Source organism: Lonchura striata, chromosome 28 (assembly GCF_046129695.1).
Source record: "Lonchura striata isolate bLonStr1 chromosome 28, bLonStr1.mat, whole genome shotgun sequence".
Taxonomy (NCBI): Eukaryota; Metazoa; Chordata; class Aves; order Passeriformes; family Estrildidae; genus Lonchura; species Lonchura striata.
The window spans coordinates 1,693,356-1,711,459 of record NC_134630.1 but is presented as its reverse complement, the minus strand read 5'-3'; the positions used below and the strand labels follow the sequence as shown (position 1 = coordinate 1,711,459).

The 18,104-nt window shown below is 49.0% G+C and overlaps 1 protein-coding gene across 1 annotated transcript in view; it reads left to right on the top strand.

The window, feature by feature from the left end:
* The first annotated feature begins 1,990 nt into the window (after positions 1-1,990).
* The window catches only part of MARCHF2 (membrane associated ring-CH-type finger 2), a 33,360-nt gene continuing 17,246 nt past the window's right edge, over positions 1,991-18,104 (top strand). Inside the window, exons 1-3 of the mRNA XM_021528194.3 lie at positions 1,991-2,100; positions 14,186-14,405; positions 17,556-17,751. Of these exons, the coding sequence (XP_021383869.1) occupies positions 14,230-14,405; positions 17,556-17,751 (372 nt within the window). The 5' untranslated portion in view covers positions 1,991-2,100; positions 14,186-14,229. The remainder of the gene's footprint in view (positions 2,101-14,185; positions 14,406-17,555; positions 17,752-18,104) is intronic.

The window sequence follows — 18,104 nt, the reverse complement described above, 5'->3', positions numbered from 1 at the left end:
CCTGGTGACCTCTTGTGTGAACACAGAGCTTTTGGCTGGGCGTGGTAAGGTTTGGGCTGAGCTTGTATTTGAATCAGTTACTTAACAAAAACTGTTGGAAAGTTGTACAGGAGATATTTTAGCTCCTGATATTTGATCCCTGCATGCTGTACTGCTCCAGAAGGTGGGAGTGGGATCTGTTTCTGGTTGAGTCTTACCAAGGCTTGGTGATCATTCCCCTTCCAAGCAGAAGGAAGAACTCGCTTAGAAGTTCTGGACTCCGTAGAAGAAAAGAAGATCCCAATGAAGCAGCTTGGTCACTTAGGGAAGATTTTTTTCCTCCATAAAAAACTAGAATAGTGTTAAAGGTAGGAGCCTGAATTTCGGCTATGGAAAATCAGACAATTGGAGGTTAAGACTAACTGGCCTTCAAGTAAAGCACAGTAAGTGGGGGCTGAAGGGTAGATTCTCTTGACTTGCAGACTCTTAAATCTAGTTGGTGATTCATGGAATGTTTCCATGCAATGAGTATCTCCAGGGCTGCACTGTTTCAATAAGTAACAGCATTTCCTATTTTACACTGGTCAGATAATGCATGGTAGTGTTGACTATCAGGCTTTGTAGGCTATAAATAGTAGTGGGCCTTTATGCAACCCAGAAGAGAGGTTCCTTTAATTTACTTTTATTCCTGGTTCCTGTGTTAAGTGCAATTCAAATTGTAAATAACCCATCACTCTATTTTTGTGCATGGTTATGATGTATTGTGGATATAAAGATTGCCAAATCATACCGTCTGTGTAAGGTTCTGTTCCAGACTCAACTGTAGAATAAGGTGGGAGGGCTCCCGAGCCAGAGCACGGGGTGGGGCGGGGATGCGTGTCCCTGCCAGCACCTCCGGGAGCAGCAGGACAGGGCACCCGCTGCGCCCGGGGCTTTTGCACTGCCACCGGGTGCGGCGCCGGGGGGTATCCCGGTGTCCCGGTGTCCCCGTGTCCCGGTATCCCCGTGTCCCGGTGTCCCCGTGTCCCCGTGTCCCGCTGTCCCGATATCCCCGTGTCCCGGTATCCCCGTGTCCCGGTATCCCCGTGTCCCGGTATCCCGGTGTCCCGGTATCCCCGTATCCCCGTGTCCCGGTATCCCAGTATCCCCGTGACCCGGTGTCCCCGTGTCCCGGTACCCCGGTATCCCCGTGTCCCGGTGTCCCCGTGTCCCGCTGTCCCGGTGTCCCCGTGTCCCGGTGTCCCCGTGTCCCGGTATCCCCGTGTCCCGGTATCCCGGTGTCCCGGTATCCCCGTGTCCCGCTGTCCCGATATCCCCGTGTCCCGGTGTCCCGGTGTCCCGGTATCCCCGTGTCCCCGTGTCCCGGTATCCCCGTATCCCCGTGTCCCGGTGTCCCGGTATCCCCGTGTCCCGGTATCCCCGTGTCCCGGTATCCCCGTATCCCCGTGTCCCGCTGTCCCGATATCCCCGTGTCCCGGTATCCCCGTGTCCCGGTATCCCCGTATCCCCGTGTCCCGGTATCCCCGTGTCCCGCTGTCGGGCCGGCGCTGGGCCGAGCCCGCCCGGCGCTGGGGGCGTGGCCGGCCTGGGGGCGTGGCCCGAGCGTCGGGGCGGGGCCGATACGGGGCGGGGCTTGGCCGCAGGGCCGCTATTGGCCGCCGGCTGTTGCCAGCGGGGTCGCGTTGCGACGCTGGCGGGTTACCCGCAGCCCATTGGGCGCTCGGGAGCTGCGTCAGCGCGGTGCGGGCGGGGATTGGCGGGCGGGCGCTGGGGGCGGGGCCCGGCGGCCGCCGCAGCCGGCGCTGGGGCGGCGCGCGCCGCGCGGAGGGGCCGCGGGCCGGAGCGCAGGTACCGGACCGGGGCGGCCGCCGGGCCCCGCCCCGCGCCCACCGGCCCGGGCAGCGCTCCGGCGCGGGGCTGCGGCGGCGGGAGGGCGTCCCGGCCAGGCCGGGCCGAGGCCGGCGCGCCCGGCAGCCCTGACAGTCCTCCTGGCGGCCCCGGTGTGCGGCGCCGCTCGTGCTCGGAAGCCGGAGCCGCGCTGCAGCTCTCGGGGCCACTCCCGTGGAGCGGCTGCCGCCGGCCCCGCTGCCCGCACGGGCCCCGTGCGAGACGCTGCCGCCGGTACGGACTGCGCCGTGTTCGCTGTGCGGGGCCCCTGCGCCCGAGCCGCGGCCCGGCCGGGCTGGGGTGGGCCGGGCCGGGCTGGGCTGGGCCGGGCCGGGCTGGGGTGGGCCGGGCCGGGCCGGGCAGGCACTGACCCCTGGGAGCGCCAGGCCTGTCGCGTACAAACATCACCAGGGACAGAAGTGCCGGAGGTTTGAGAAGCGGTGTTTGTTCATTAGATTCTTCTTCCCTGCGTCTAACAGTTATTAGGAAAAGTTTCCTTCGCCACTGGGCTCCCGTACCTGTTTTTTCACGTGTTTGGGAGCATTCTGGTGCCTATTTTGCCTCCCGAGCGCTCTGCCTTGTGTGCAGAGATTTCCCAAGAGAATAAGCTCGGTGTCACAGCACAGCTGAAGAGGTTGCTGCAGTCCTGTGCTGGAGCAGCAGCTGCTTTCTGCCGTGGTGTAAGCATAGGGTTTGTGATGGACTTTTCATAAACTGTCAGTCCTTAACTTTCTGTCTCATTTAAACTCAGGTTTCTTGAGCCGACTGTCTGTGAGAGGCCAGAACTGCTAGTTTGTGGGATTTATCCAAGGGACAAGCCTGTGGCTCATGTACAGGAAGGTGACTGTGACATGGGAGATGTTTTTGTTGCAGTCTCAAACACTTGCTGCTGCTGTATGTTCTAGATCTGGTGGGGGGACTGAGATTACAAACCAAAATGCTGCGCAGTGGCCTCGGAGGCTTCTGGAGTGTGCAGTTGCTTGCATGTAGTGCCCTTAGAAATGGTGCCACCAAGGCGTGGGGTGATACATCTGCACTGCATGGTGCTGCTGGACCAAGGAGCATTTAGGCTGTTGTTGTCTTGGAGGGAGCTGTGCAGAGTTCAAATTTTGCTGGCAGGCAAGTGAGGTGTTGCATGTTGGGGATGATGATGGTGAGGTGGAAGTGTCAGTGTTATCCAAAGCAGCTTTGGCTTTTTATCCTGCTTGTTTGTATTCAGTGTTCTGTCTCTCCCATGATGTGTGTGATGAAGATCTATCAGTGGGGATGTGATTCTCATCCCACCCTGTGCCCTTTATTTGCTCATCCCTATGAGACTGTTTCTGTCCCTCTCTTAACCCTCTCCGTTACCAGCCCTTCATTTTCCTTGGCACTCTCATTCTCTAGATTGATTCTCCTTCCAACAGGCATTTATCTCTGTGCCTTTCCCTTCTGATGCAGTTTCTAGCACTTCAGGTCTTGACCTTTTTCCAGGTTCTTGTTGAGAATGCCCATGATGTCACTGTGGTCATCCAGCTGTATTGGCTGTGGCTGGTCCTGCTCATGGGGACATGAAACCCTGCTTGGCTGCCACTCACACATGCACAGTATAATCCTTTGAACAGCTGCATGTTAGTCTTGGCTTTCCAAAGCTAAAATGTTTGAACACTTTTCTGCATCTCCAAAGGATTATGCAGGGAGTGTTTGGAGGCTGGAAGTGCCCTTGTTTTTCAGGTGTGTTTGAAGCTGTGATGGTGTGTCATCCATCAAAAACAGAGGCTCAAAGGGAATGGAGCTGGGACTCTAAAATCCCTTTGTCACATGCACTGTGACAGTGAATTTAATAATTCTGGTTGAGGACTGGAGGTCTAACTACCCCCAAGCACGCACTGGAGAGTGTTGCAGGCAGCCTGCATCAGTAGGGAAGTCTAAACTTTGCCAAGAGCAGATCAGGTGGCACAGGGAGCAGCCAAGTGTGAGCCTACTGTGTAGTTCATGGACACTGTAGCAGCTATATAGCTGGGGCTGAGTGTCTGTGGTTAGCTGATCAGCACCACTGCCTAAGCGAAAATAGAAAGTGGCATTGGAACTAACGTTCCTTGTTTTGGATGTGTTTGCTCTTTTTTGCTGTGGATTGCACAGAGGCTGCAGGGTGAGGTCACACTGTGCTAGATGCCAAGGGGACCATGCAGATGAGCAGAACTACAATGTACTGACTGTGAGCAGCTTCCAACAGCGTTCTTGCCTTCATGGATGCTGGGAGAGGGCCTTTCCTCTTCTAGGTGATTGATGCTGGCCTGCATCAAGCACATGTAGCACACCATGTTTCCCTGGGAAAAAGTAAGCACTGTTTTCTTGAAACAGCATGACCATAATGAAGTCAAAATGCATCCATGGCAAGCTGAGGCTCGGTATGGACTCCGTGAGTTTGAGGGACTGTTGTAAATCCTAAGGATAGGACTTTGTAGTAGTTCTGCAGGTAGAAACATAAAACAAAATGGACATTTGGGGACTTGTTTCACTATTGTTTAAAATATTTTGGTTTTTCACACTAAGAACACAGAAGCTTTTCTTAGAAAATGAAGGGAGGGATCCAGCATTCTGAACTATAAACTATGGGATGAGTTTATTTTTTCTCTACTTGACTTTGACTCAGCTTTGGCTATTTGGAGTTTCTCTTTCCAAACTATTTTTTTTTTTCCCCTTCCAGACTGAAGTTTGAGCTGGTGTGTCTCTTCTCCCTCCTAGTCTAATTTACTCTGGTTAGTTTATGCTTCTGCCTGCTCTTAGAGGAATGTCTCAGTTACTGACTCTTGTCCTCTTGGAAGCATTCTGGGCATGTCTCAGTGACACCTGGGCACACAAGCCATGAGGTAAACTAAGCCCTGAAGGAAATGAGCACAGCACCAAAGCAGGGCAGGCAAGTGGGTCTCCATGAAGTCTGTGTACGTTCGCTTTTCTCGGCTGGTAAAATGACGCATTAATCTCTGCTGAGGCTTATCAAATTCATGGCTTATCAGCACAGTTCATGTCATGCACGTAAACAGCAGGATCCCCACCTCTCCGGTCCTGATCTTGTTCTCTCTCCAGCTCCAACTGTAGCAGCTGTTCCCTGGAACCTTTGTGCCATCTTTGTTGTAAGTAGACCAGCTCAGCTGTAGCTCATTGCTGCAGCAATGCAGCTCAGCTGGGAGAGGGGGTCCCCCACTACAGCTGGTTTGGGAGAGCTTTTGGTGGCTGATCTTGCTGGGTGAAAGCAAGGCAGTCACTACTGAGTGTCTCAGGGTCTTGTGCACCTTTCCTGGGGGTGGAATGTGCCTCTCCTGCTGTGCAGTTACAGCCTGTGAGAGCCCTAAGCGCTGAAGGTAAATTGCAGAATGACAAAATCCTGAAAGCAGGGACTGAACCCTGTGCATCCTCCAATGAAGGGAGCAGCCCAGCAGGAGCTGTACTGACCTGCAGCTCTTCCTACCCATCTGCCTTGCAAATACCTTTCCTGTCCCAGGCCTCTCTAGAACAAAGTGTTACAGTTTGGAATCTGTCATTTTCCCCCATTTCAAATAAATAGGCATCTGTAAGTTTTATTCCAGATTTTAGGTAGCAATTCTAACTAAACTTTTCAATTCCTGATAGAACCTGGGATGATTGTGTGTGGTTAACCTCAAGTGCTGTAACTGCTGTTGCAATTCTAATCAGTTGTCACAAAATTAATGATCAAAGCTGAAGGAAACATTCTCCTCCAGTTCCTAAGAAGAGGAAACAAGGGACCGGGAGCAGCACTGGCTCAGGAAATAAAAGTACAAACAAATCAAACTTACCTTCTAAAGCACTTTTCTGTGAAAAGAAGAATGCACCAAGCTCATGTAGTCCTGTTTTGAACAGGGATTTCTTTGTTTGAAGCTTTGAGAGCTTTAGTTCTGTTTCAGCTGAAAGCTTTTTGGGGTTAGGTTTGAGAGTGGTGGGAGGGGAAGGGTAAACTTCAATTCTGAACTGTTTTCAATTTATTTCCTCCCAGCTTTTCTTGTGCTTCCCTGCAGACAAATCAGACAAGGCCTGTGTCCAGAAGAACTAGAAATGCAACCTAAGCAAAACATTGCAAACTGAACAGAGAGAGCTTTTCAGCACAGATACCAATTAAGAAGTTTCGATTGAGGAGGTAATCTGCAGCAGTAAGGAGTGGGCAGAAGGGAGGCACTGGTGCTGTTGGCTGGGCTCAGTGACTCCTCTCTGGCTGACCATGGGGATGCTCTCACTTGGTGTCTGCTCTGGAGCTCTCCAGGGCAGGTGGTGAGTCACAGGCTGTCTGTGGTGGTGCCTTTGCTGGAAAGCTCTTTGAAAGCTGAATGTTCTGAAGAGATTTGTGATACACCTAGGTTGAAAAATACAAATAGTGAAGTAAAATTCCAGATCAAATGTCTCCTGGGAGCTAAGTGTGCTGCTGAGTTTCGTGCAGTGGTTGCCCACTGGCCATGCTGCTCAGAGCAGTTGGGGCAAGCAGGGCTGCTGTGGGCTTTGATGGTGGTTTGTTCTAGCTCCAGTTCATCTCCAAGCAGAGTGTTGTTATTTGTACAGCAGTGTAAATGGTGCTTTATAAACTAAGAAGGAAAACACTGGGGAGAATGCAAGTTCTTTCTGACCTGGGCTTCCTAATCCTGAGATAACGTGTTGCATCCTCCTGAGTTGTGTCCTTTGAGGGACTGACCAGTTCTGTGGTGTGTGGGCGCTGCAGTCTTGATCTGGTGCATGTGTTCCTGCTACACTAAAATTCTGTTTCCTGAGGCATTACACACAGCTGGAAAATCCTTTTGTTCTGAACAAACTGCAACTGCCTGGCAAGTGACTGTGCAGGACTGGGGAGCACTTGAGCTTTGACCTTGCTGCAGAGGCTGCCTCTGTTTAAAGAGGAGCTCACTGAAGCAGTAGAGCTGGGAAGCAGAAGTGTCTGCTGCTGGTGTTTTGTAAAGCACATGGATTCAGAGAGATGTGAGAGGCCACATAGCTGTGGTCCCTTCAGTAGGGCATGGCTGTGCTTGTGTCTGGTGGGCTGGCTGTTGTCCCCAGTGATGGACAGCACTCTGCAAGAATTGTTTGTAGGCAAGATAATACACTTTTTTTCCCACCTTGGTTCATACTTTCAGTTTCAAGTCTTTCTAATGCATCTTTCTTTCCCTGGAAAGAGTGAAAATTCAGAGGGAGGTGGGTGCAGAGACTCTGTAGTTGCATTGTGTAGTGAGTTGTGCTGCTGTTCATCTTTAAAAGCTGAGGTCTTTTGAAGCCACAGAGGAGTCACAGGTGTTCCTCGTGGCCCAGCTGATTTTTGCTTGTTCGCTTATGAAACTTGTTATTAAAATGACTGAATTTTGATTGGAGACACCCTCTGCAAAGAATTTTCTTCTAATGTTGCAATTCGTTTTTCCAGATGTTGGTAATTAAAGTGCAGTGAACTTTCCTTTCATACAGCCTTGTGGCAGATAGCAAGTCTCGAAAGAGCTGAGATACTTTGTTCATTTTGGCATTCCAGCTGTAACATACAGCCTAATTATTCCCAAGCACAGTAAGAAAAAAATCACCCTTTAGGCTTCTTCTTTTTATACTGATTTTTTTTTTCTCAACATCTAAGCTTGAACCTTTTGCTTCTTCTTGAATGTTGAGTAACTTTATTAGGCAATAAAGAAAACTTGTTTGAAAAACAGTAGGTGAACAATATGACAGGTACCCTGAAATACAGGGAGCTCAGCTGTGTCTCAGTTCTGCTGTGTCCACATGAGACCCATGCCTTTGGCCTTGTTTAAAAGTTGGGGTTCTCACCTGCTGGGAGCCCCACCAAGACCCACAGGAGCTTCATCTTCACCAGCCAGTAGTTTTCCATTGCTTCAAGACGTGGAGATGAAATGAAACTACTGCAGATGTTGATCCAATATACTGAAGTTTTGAAGAGGAGGGATGTGTGTGGAAGTTGCCTTTGGAAAACAGCAATTATTGATCACCAAGACTTGCTGCAGTATTTTGCTACGAATGGGGAACAGAACTCAGATGCTGGCAATGTGTCTCCTTGGAAAAAATGGAAGATTGTCTCTTCATCTGTCTCTGCAAACCCATTTACCATAATCTAAATAATCAAGACTTCAGAGAGCTTGTAGAATATGTCTAAATAGTTTCTGGGTATAGAGAAATTCTGATTGTTTGTCCCCAGCAGCAGCAGCCAGTGAGTAAAGCCTTGAGTTACCACTGACTGCTGCTGAGCTGTGTGTTTGGAATAATGGTGAGGCAGCCCAGCCAAGTGGTCACATACAAATGTGACAAACACAGGAGTCCAGAAAGGCTGTGTCCTCTAAGCTTCTGACCTCCTCCTGAGTGTTACAGGGTTAAACTGGGAGCATTTGGTTTTAAACTCTGCCCCAGGGATGAAGCAGGTGAGCCTCTGGAGTCAGCCCAAAGCTTTTGCTGTTAAAGATGTAGGAGGAGTTTTGTGGTGTGAAGTTTTATCAGAAGGTTCTCAAGCTGCCAGAACGATGTGCCTTGCTTATTTTTTTCCTTTGCTTTATGGGATTTTTTTTAAGCCCAGGGTCAGGGCTGTCCCCTGGTTCTGACTCACAGCATTGCTCCACTGGCATCCTCTGAAGAGCAAGTTATGGCTGAAGTTTTTACAGCATCTCCTTTAGTTGAAACTGCCCAACCAAATGTTGCAGGCAGGCTGAAATAGAGATGCTCCTGGGGAGTGAAATACTTTCCTGTGTGTTATTTACTAAATTCTAAAATGTTTTAGAATCTGTTGCATGGCATCGGATCTTTTATTGAATGTTGAGGGATATGCCATAAAATGCTGTGTCACTTTTCTCACTGGATAGGGCTCCTTGCACTCTGACTTTAGGGCTGCTGTCTTCAGGTGACTTCTGAGCATAGGACTAATGAGATTTCTTCCCAGGCCCTAAGTGCTGGAAAGAGTTGCTGATGGGTCAGCTGGAGGCAGATCCTGAGCTGGCTTTTTGGGTACTTTTAAGGTGTTACATAGCAGACCTGCAGGGTAACTTTGGGGAGACAGTTGATGTATAAAATTGTGTATTTTTAATAAAGAACAAAATAATATTGTGGTTTTCAACCCTCCACAGAAAGAACGTTTAAACAAGCAAAACTGATAAGAAAGCCCAGTGTGAGACTGGTTCTTGGTGGGGAGGGGGGGGGGGTTGGTTTGTTTTTTTGGTTGGTTTTTGGGGTATTTTGTTGTTGCTTGTTTGTTTTTGTTTGGTTTGGTTTGTTTTTCTTTAGATTAATCCACTTATACAACCTTTTAACAGTAGCAGGGAGCACTTCAGGCCATTCATCCCATCTGTGTGTATCTCTGGCAGCAGTGTCTTAGGTGTGAGATCACTTGGGTGTGAGGGTGTAGAGGCCAGATGTAGAGAAGGGGCTACTCCACCACTATCACAGCGCAGAGGCTACAGCTACACTGGTGAGGCTGGTGCCTCAGTAGGCAGAGCTGGTGCTGGAGGATGTGCTGCACGCCTGGGGTTGAGCCTGGGCCTTGGGAAGATGTGCATTAGCTGTATGAGATGGGGTGTTTGAGAGCAGGTGCTTAGATGTGTGCAGCAAGCAAACCTTTGTATGGTCTCCCTCGAGATGGAGAGAGGTGTTAAGATGGTTGTAGGGCCTGGGATTTGGGAAATCCAGTTTTAGTGGTAAAAAGAAAAGCATTGATGTTAGGAAATGTCCTTTAGCAACTGAAAACCTTCAGTTCACTGGTGACATTTGCAGGATCATATGATTAGAAAACTCACTGTCTGTGTGCCCAAGTGGCTAAAAGGGCTTTGGAAAGCAGGCTGGGAAGCTTTTCACCCAGGCTTAAACATCAGCTCATGTGAGCAGGGATCAGAGCTCTGATTTGCCATCAAAAGTGAATAGGTTACCTGCTAAAAATAAAAAAAGTCCTTGTGTACAGATGGGTGGGTTATGTTGTCTACACAGCTTGGTTATCTCTGTGATACCATGGGTGAGGGGCCAGGTCTTGGTTACAGTAATCAGGGAAGTGGATTGCTCAGTGAGAGGAAAAGACCCAGCCGCTGGCAGCCTCACATGTTGGGTTTTGTTTGGTGGTGATGTCTCAGGGAAGCCAGTCTGCTCAGGAGCTGGTGTGTCTGCACTGCAGCCAAAGCAGGTGGAGCTGGTTCTGGTTCCAGTTTGCTCTGGATCCTATCAAAGCCACAGGCTTGCTCCAAGGCTTTAGACCGGTTGGGATATTCATTAGTGGACAGGCCACAAGCAGTGTGGCAGAGCCACGACCTGCACCTGACAGTCTCCATTACTGCCATCATTTGGCTGAAGCCTTTCTTGTCGTTCTCATCTTGACTGTGCTTTTCCCTTTGTGGCTTTGATCCAGAAATTCATCTGGCATGCTGTGGTTTTTCAGTCTGGGAGAAATAACTGTTTTGTCCATCTTCAAAGTTCAAAGCAGAGCTGGGGGACCTTTTAGCTCCTTTACTCCTGCTTACTTCTGCTGGGCACATCTCCTGCATGGACAGCACTGGTCCAACCTGATCTCTGCAGTCTTTTGAGGAGGTTTTGCCCACCTCACTGCCCTTTGGATGATAAAACTGGATTACATATCTCATTGCAGTGCATGAGGACTGACAAGGGGGAGTATCTTGGAAGAGTGTTTCACTTAAGCCGTGGAGCAGGATCCTACACCAGCAGCCTGGTCTCTGCCTTGGAGCAGTGACAGAGCACAAGCTGCTCATCAAGGAACTGGGTCATTTTGCTGCACGTGTTTGAGTTTTGGAATTCTAGTACAGAATTCGCTGTTCTGAGACAGCTTCCCACAGACAGGGTTTGGGTTTTTCAGTTTGAGTAATTTTCTACCAACTCAGCCCTTTATGTTGTGGATCTGCTCAGAAGCTGAGGCTGCAAAATGTTGCTGAGAAGGACCTTCCTATTTATTTGCTAATGTCTAACTATGGCAGCAGAGGGGATGTTGATAATAAACCTAGTGTCTTTGAGACTTTTTTTTTTAAATGTGTACAAGAAATGTATCCCCAAGGAATGGGCTCAGAAAACACAGGTGCTTAAAAAAAAAAAACAGTGCGTGGTTCAAACCAGCTGTTTGGGTCTTGTTTCTCACCCTGGGATTTTGATGTTTCTGCTGTAAACAGAGCTGGGAAAGGGGCTGGAGCACAAATCTGATGATGAGTGGCTGAGGGAGCTGGCTGTTCAGAAAAGGAGGTTCAGGGGGGACCTTCTTGGTCACTAAAACTCCCTGAGAGTTCAGCCAGGTGGGAGTCAGTCACTTCTCCCAGGAAATGAGTGACAAGAAGAGAGGAAATAACCTCAAATTGTACTGGGGAACTTTAGGCTGAAAGAATTCCTTCATGGAACGGGTGGCCAGGCACTGGCACAGGCTGCCCAGGTCGGTGGTGGAGTCACCATCCCTGCAGGGATTTAAAAACTGTGGCACCTGGGGACGTGGGTTCAGGGTGGGCTTGGCAATGCTGGGGCAGCAGTTGGACTAGATGATTTCAAAGGCTGTTTCCAACCTGAACGATTCTGTGAACACTGGGTTTGGGTTGGATGAGCTGTTGTGAGAGAAGGCTGTGTGTTGATGAGCTGATCCTTCAGGGATCAGGAAAGGGACTGACTTGGCTGTAAATCATTGTTATGATGCTCCTGCACACCATGGTTCATATTCCACTGGCTATGGAACTTGGACCCGAGTGCACTGCAGATGTTGTCTTTGGATTTCAGTTACTTCTTTACTAACCATGAAAGTCTTGCTGCTTTTCTTTCGTATTTGCTGAATGGCATGAGTCAGATATTAAAGCAGTGACTTCATGTTCCTCCCTGGGCTGGACCCTGACAAGGAAACGCCAAATAACTCGTAACAGAAACCTGTGCATTTCCTGAAGAATATCAGGGTGGCCGTTTCCTTCCAGCCTTAACAGGGCCCTGGGGCAACACCATGGGACTGCCTGTGTCTGTCAGATGTGGAGCACAAGGAGCCTCAGTATAAATACTCCTAGGAGAGTCAGTGAGGGCAGTTTTATTCCAGTATGCAGAATGGACTTTTTCCTCTGAACTTTAAAATAAACAACATTTTGGCCAAACAAGCGGAACTGACCTTTTTACTAAAAGCATATATCTTCTCATGCTTGTTTCAGTAAGAGGTTGTTAATTTTAAACAACTCCTTAACTTGTGGAACAGCTGACTTACATAATTCCAATAGCATTTATCATCTTACTTTTTGCTCCTTGCAGTTGCAGAATTTGTAGCCTTTTTATTGAGGAGGGGAAATAAGAAAAGTAGCTCTAACTCTGTGTGTTCTTTGCACAGGTGACAAGAGAAGCTGAGTCTATCAAGTTAATTTTTAAGTTGATGAAAAGATTCACGTTCATTTTGAAGAAGGTTGAGCTGGCCACAAGCTCAAGCTTATTCTTGCTCAGATGCGAAGGAAAGGTTACAGATAGTTATCAAGAGCAGCTTTAAAAAAGAGATTAGAAAGTCTTCTATTAGAAATTAGATACTATTCTGTAAAGTGAAGGAATGCTACCAAAGCTGGCATCTGGTTCTGAGACACCAGTGAAGGGCTCTCTCCCTCTTGAACACATGTACATGAAGGAAGCTGTCCTGACAGATGAAGCCCTTGGTTGTGTGAGTTGCTTAATTTCCAAGACATGAGAAAGCATTTTTGCTTACCCAAATCAGTGTTTTCAGGGCTTCAAGGATCATGTTCTTGTACTGGCTTTAGGGTTTTTTTCCTCTGTACTGTGGCCAAGCCTCCAACCAGGAAGAAGCCCTTATTTTCTTTAGTTATTTTTGTTAGATTTTGGCTTACTTGAACCTTACAGGACTGCAGTTTCATGAGAATGTTTTACTCGTGTTGTGCTCAGAGATCTCAGATAAAAACCTTTCCTTGCATGGGATGGAGGATTTGCCTGCTCCTACCTCCAGGGAGCAAAGATTGCAGATTCCCCCCACTCCCCCAAAATTTAAAAAACATAATTGTTTTCATAGATCTTATTTGGGGTTATAGTTACTTTATTTCCTTTTATTCCTCCCTCTTTTTTCATTTCATTGCTTTCATTTGAACTTCTTTTATGGGTTTATTTCATCTTGAAATCCAGCCACCAGGATGAGGCAGCATTCCAGCTCTGATCCCAGCAGTGCTGGCGCACAGGGATTACTGTGCATGCCTTACATAAGGCAGTCCTGTTTACAGACACAGGGATTTTGGTTTTACCAGCAGTACAATGTTGTTGGATTGTGTTCAGTGTGACTCACTGTAACCTCAGCTCTTTATTTTTGCACAGCTGCCTCTCGGGGACCAGGTTAAAGGCGATTGGCAAGAACAGGATTTTTCTAAATCTGCAGAGCATACCTGATTGTGGGAATGAGATACCCCCTGCCAGGGAGGAGCACGGCTGTTTTCGGCAGCTTGGGTGACCTGCTGCCTTACCTCAAAGGCAGAGAGTTCTCCTGTCCATGCGTGGCTCATCAGAGCCAGCTCCTGGTTTGCTGTGTTGGGCTTTTCTCTGCATCTTCTCTCCATTTCTTGAATTTGCTGTTTGTTCCTTGTCTTCTCTTTGCTGAGTGACTATTGAAAATGTGCTGGTGTGTTTTGCTATTTGAAAGTGGCTCTTGTAAAAGTCATGATTGGTTTGAAGAGTTGAAAGGGAAAGGAGTCAGGCTGGCCTGCTGCCTTTCCCAAGGAGGAAAGGAGGATTTTTGGTGCTTTTGGGATTTTCATATTGACACATTGACTGTTGGGATGTACCCCAGTGGATATAGAAATGTGAGCACGTGTATTTCTTTAATGAAATAAAGAGAAAGAACATCATGATGGAATGGGAGAGCCTTTTCAGCTTGGACAGTCTTTTCAAGTGCTCAGAAAGCTCCTGAGGGCAGCTGAGAAAGGCCTCCTGAATTCAGCCACATAAACTGGTTTAGGTGGCCTGTTCAGGTGAAACTTTGCTGCATTTATGGAGAGTATGAATATAAGTTTTCAGGATGGCTCTAGCCAGAACAGCACAGGTCCATGGGGATTCTGGTTGCCTTCCCCATCTCTGTATCAGCACATTCAGTTTGAAAGGCTTCATCAGGTTAAAGGGTGGTTACCAGGAATTCTCTCTGGGAAAGGCGGATTTGCAATTCTGATGGTAAGTTATGTAAGTAGAACACTTGGAGCCTTAGTTTTATGGTAAGGCAGCCTCACAAAACCTATTGAAGGGGACAGAAGACTCTCAAAACGTGTGCGTGTTGGGGCCCTGGGGCGCTCCTAGCGCGAGTGGGGCTGCAGGATCATGAGGGGCTGGGGATGGCAGGGTTCTGGTTCTGACTGTGGTGCTGTTCCTGCAGGTCTCCCGGGTGTCGGGCCCGGGACAGAGGGGCCCAGAGCTGCCATGACCACAGGCGACTGCTGCCACCTGCCCGGCTCCCTCTGCGACTGCCCGGGAAGCGCTGCCCTCGCCAAGTCGGTGGAGGAGGCGGGCATGGGCCGCCCGCAGTACATCACACAGGTGACGGCCAAGGACGGCCGGCTGCTCTCCACCGTCATCAAGGCGCTGGGTGCCCAGAGGTGAGGCTGCTGCAGGGAGCTGCAGCCGGGCTCTGGCCCTGCTTCGGTGGCTCGGCTGCAGGGGCTCAGCAGCTCTGTTTTGCGGAGGGGTTTGCTGGGCCGCTGGCACGAGCCTGACTGCTCGTGAGCCCGGTGCCCTGCGCCGCTGGCCCGGGGCTGGCGCGCTCGGGGAGCCTCGGGGGTGAAGTGGGGCCGTGCTGGCCGGGCAGTGTGCTGCTCATGGCTGAAGGGCTGGAAGGGAGCACAGCCTTTGTTCCAGGAACCTCCATGGAATGGAGGCATGGTGTTGCTCTTCAGGCGCAGGGAGGGGAGGGTGTTTGTGTTGCAGCAGCTACAGCACCCAGCTATTGCTAGAGGGGACACGTGGCAGCTTCACTAGCTCAGACTCCTGATGTGACTCCTTCTCATTTATTTTGGGCAGCTTCCAGAGTAAAGGACATTTGGCTGCATTGTTCAGTCCATCTACTGAGAGCTGTCACATTTTGTGTTCAGAAATCTGTCTGAACAGCTGTTACTTGTTTCAATGAGTTTGGTCAAACATTTATGTGATATGAAAGCAGTGATTGCAGACACGGGGGAGGGATACAGGGAAGCTGGATGAGGATAGAGGCAAACAGAATTGCTGCATCCAGCAAACCTGGAGCAGGTCAGTAAAAATGTGAAAGTAACTGGGCTTGTTCTCTGGCAGTAGATGGTCAAGGTGAAAAGTTGTTTAACCCTTTAGAACTTGTGAGGGTGTAATAATTGTGTGGGAAAACTGCCTGGAAACAGGATAAAAAACCCTAATGTTTTTAGGGTTTAATGTTTAGGGTCAACCCATAATGATTCCTTATGTTTCTACACAGACACCAGTTTGTTTCTTTTGGTGATGGGTTTCAGTGTCTTCCTTGTCCCCAGCACTTAGCACAGCAAAGCCAAGAGCAGCGTGACTGCACTGGAATCCAACTCAGTTGAATTACTGCTATGGTGTCTTCAGCTTGCTGGAAAACTGTCTGAGTGTGTATTATGTGGGAGTGTGAGTGAGCCCCCACCCGTCAGGGGAAAGGAAGGAAGGAAAATGAAGTCTGATAAGAATTCTTTTCACACACTGTCTGCAAATCTTTTCATTTTGGGTTGTTTGTTGATAGCCAATGTTATGGTAATGTTCTGGAAATACGAAAGTTCTCAAAGAGGAAGAGAACGGGTGAAATATCTTACAGATGCTTTTCTTAGGAAAAGACACATGCATGAGAGCCCTGGAGGCTGTAGGGGATTGTGTCACTAGGGCTCTGTGTGCAGGCTGTTCTGGTACAGCATTTTATGGCAACAAATGTTACACAATCGTCAAATAATTCAAATTGGAAAGGAATTCCATAGGATATCTGTCACAGCTTCCTTTAGAGCAAGCCTGCTCAGAGTCTTGTCTGATGTAGTTTCCAGGATCTTTGATCCCCAGACTCCTGTTGTACCTTTTTCCCCAGTGTGCTCCTTTTCCTTGAACTGTGCTTCCATGCCTCACTCTTGCTTTCTGTGCAAACTAATGGAGGTGGTCCTGCTGGTTTTGAAGATTGCTTTGATGGTTGTGTTGCAATCCCACAGACTTCTGCAGTCAGGTGGGGTTTTTTGAATTCAGTATAGCAGTGGAGTGTGAACTATGATATGGGCTCAGTGTGGCTTTTTTTGTTCCGTCAGCAGTATCTAGAAAAAGGTAATATCTGATACCACTCAACTGGATTTCAAGCGGACTTACAGTAGGGTCTTTGAAACAAAGATTTCCCTTTTTCACCTTTTTCCTTTCTCGCACCCCCAAATCTGGACAGCTTGGGATGTAAGAGGAAAACTGTGTGAAAGAAATGCCTGTTTGGAAGGTGTGAAATGAGATACTAGTGAGGGCCTGGTTTCTGTGGTCTGGGGAAGGCAGTCCTGCCCTGGGCCTCTGCTGTCCAGTATTTTGTTCCTAAATGATCTTGGTGATTGGTGAATGCTGAAGAGATGAACTGAACTGCTGGAAACAGCGAACTTTGGTGTCTAGAGCCATCTGGGGCTTCCCAAGGAGCCCAAAACATCCTGATCAAGGGGCTGACATATGGCTGCTAAGAAACGTGTGCCTTGGGATGCCCCATCTCTGTAAGTGCTCCAGGCCAGGTTGGCTGAGACTTGGAGCAACTGGTCTAGTGAAAGGTGTAGCATTAGTTGTTCAGTCAGTGGTGCCAGCTGAAGGTGTGAAGAATATCTTGGGAGCAGATGGGTGGTTTGAGTGTGATGGGCAGCTCAGGCCTCCTGCGGGGAAGGTTGCAAGTGTCTCTGAAAATGTTTGTTAGTTGCTTTGGTAGATATCTCTGGTTCTGTGAGGTCTGTGGGGTTCTGTGTGATTCTGTAGTTGGAACTTGGGGCCAAGGAGGTGTTGTTCTTGAAGCACCAAAGCATTTCTTTAGCTACCGAGGTGCTGAACACTGCAGAGCAGTTGTTGCTCTGGGGAGGGTGTACCCACAGGATGCTGGGGAGTTATTGTGCAGTGATGGGCAGAGCGTTTGTGTGCTGGAGGCCTTGCTCTGGGTGCCTGCTTGCTATGAAATATGTTGTACTCTTGGGGAGGTGAGCTTCCAGGGTCAGTTCAGTTGTGTCTCAAGATATTGCTGTTCCTTGTGCAGCTCCTGCTCAGCCCAGGCTGCAAAACCAAGTTGGGCTGAAAGTGGGTAGGTGATCTGGTAAATGTGACCTGATTGCCAACCTCTTGAGAAGTGGCAAGTGTCTGGGGCATGCTGTGACTACTGTGGGTCATTTGGTTTTGCTTTGGTCATGTGGATTTGCACGAGTGCTTTAGGCTTGGTGTTGGATCTCGTATCAGCCCCTGCCCACTGTGGGTAGAGCTGAAGACAATGGGACATGCACTGCAGTCACTTCTGGGGCCAGCTGAGCTGGCCAGGCTGATGTGCCATCTTCTCTTGTTGTTATGGGTCTTCCAGATTTTAAATTATCTAAAATGTCCTGAGCACCTCCATGGTATCCTGAGACTGGTTTCTTGCTGCAGCAGGCTCCTGGCATGCTGTGCCACACACTGCCTGCTGTTCATGTGCCTTTCTGGGGCTTGGTGGGACCAGACCCTGTGGCAGTGTTCTGCCTGCTCTGACTCTGATTTCATTCTGTTTGTCTCTCATTCTGCCTCTTTAGTGATGGTCCCATCTGTCGAATCTGTCATGAAGGTGGAAATGGGGAGGGACTGCTTTCCCCATGTGACTGCACAGGAACACTGGGCACCGTGCACAAGAGCTGCCTGGAAAAATGGTTATCCTCCTCCAACACAAGTTACTGTGAGCTCTGCCACACAGAATTCGTTGTAGAAAGAAGACCAAGACCCTTGACAGAGGTACCATTTTCTTCTTGATGCATTTTTATTGCCATATAATTTGAGAGAAAATGACTGATTGCCGTACTGTTCTTGTAGTTCTTGGTGTCTCCTTCTTGCAGTACCTTTGTACTCACAAAGAGTCTGTTTGGAGAGATCAAGTCCCTTGTCAGGCCAAGTGATGTAGTTGTGAACACACAGTAGTGGTGTTTGGGGCAGCTCCTACCTGTGACCTGCCCATGTGCCACCTGCCAGTGGCAAGCACTGTGCTTTGGCTGGGCTTTAATGCCTGAGCATCAAAATGCTGGTGTCACAACATGACTGACTGAAATATGAAGTTCTCATAAATTCTCTTTTTTTTTTGCTCCTGGTTT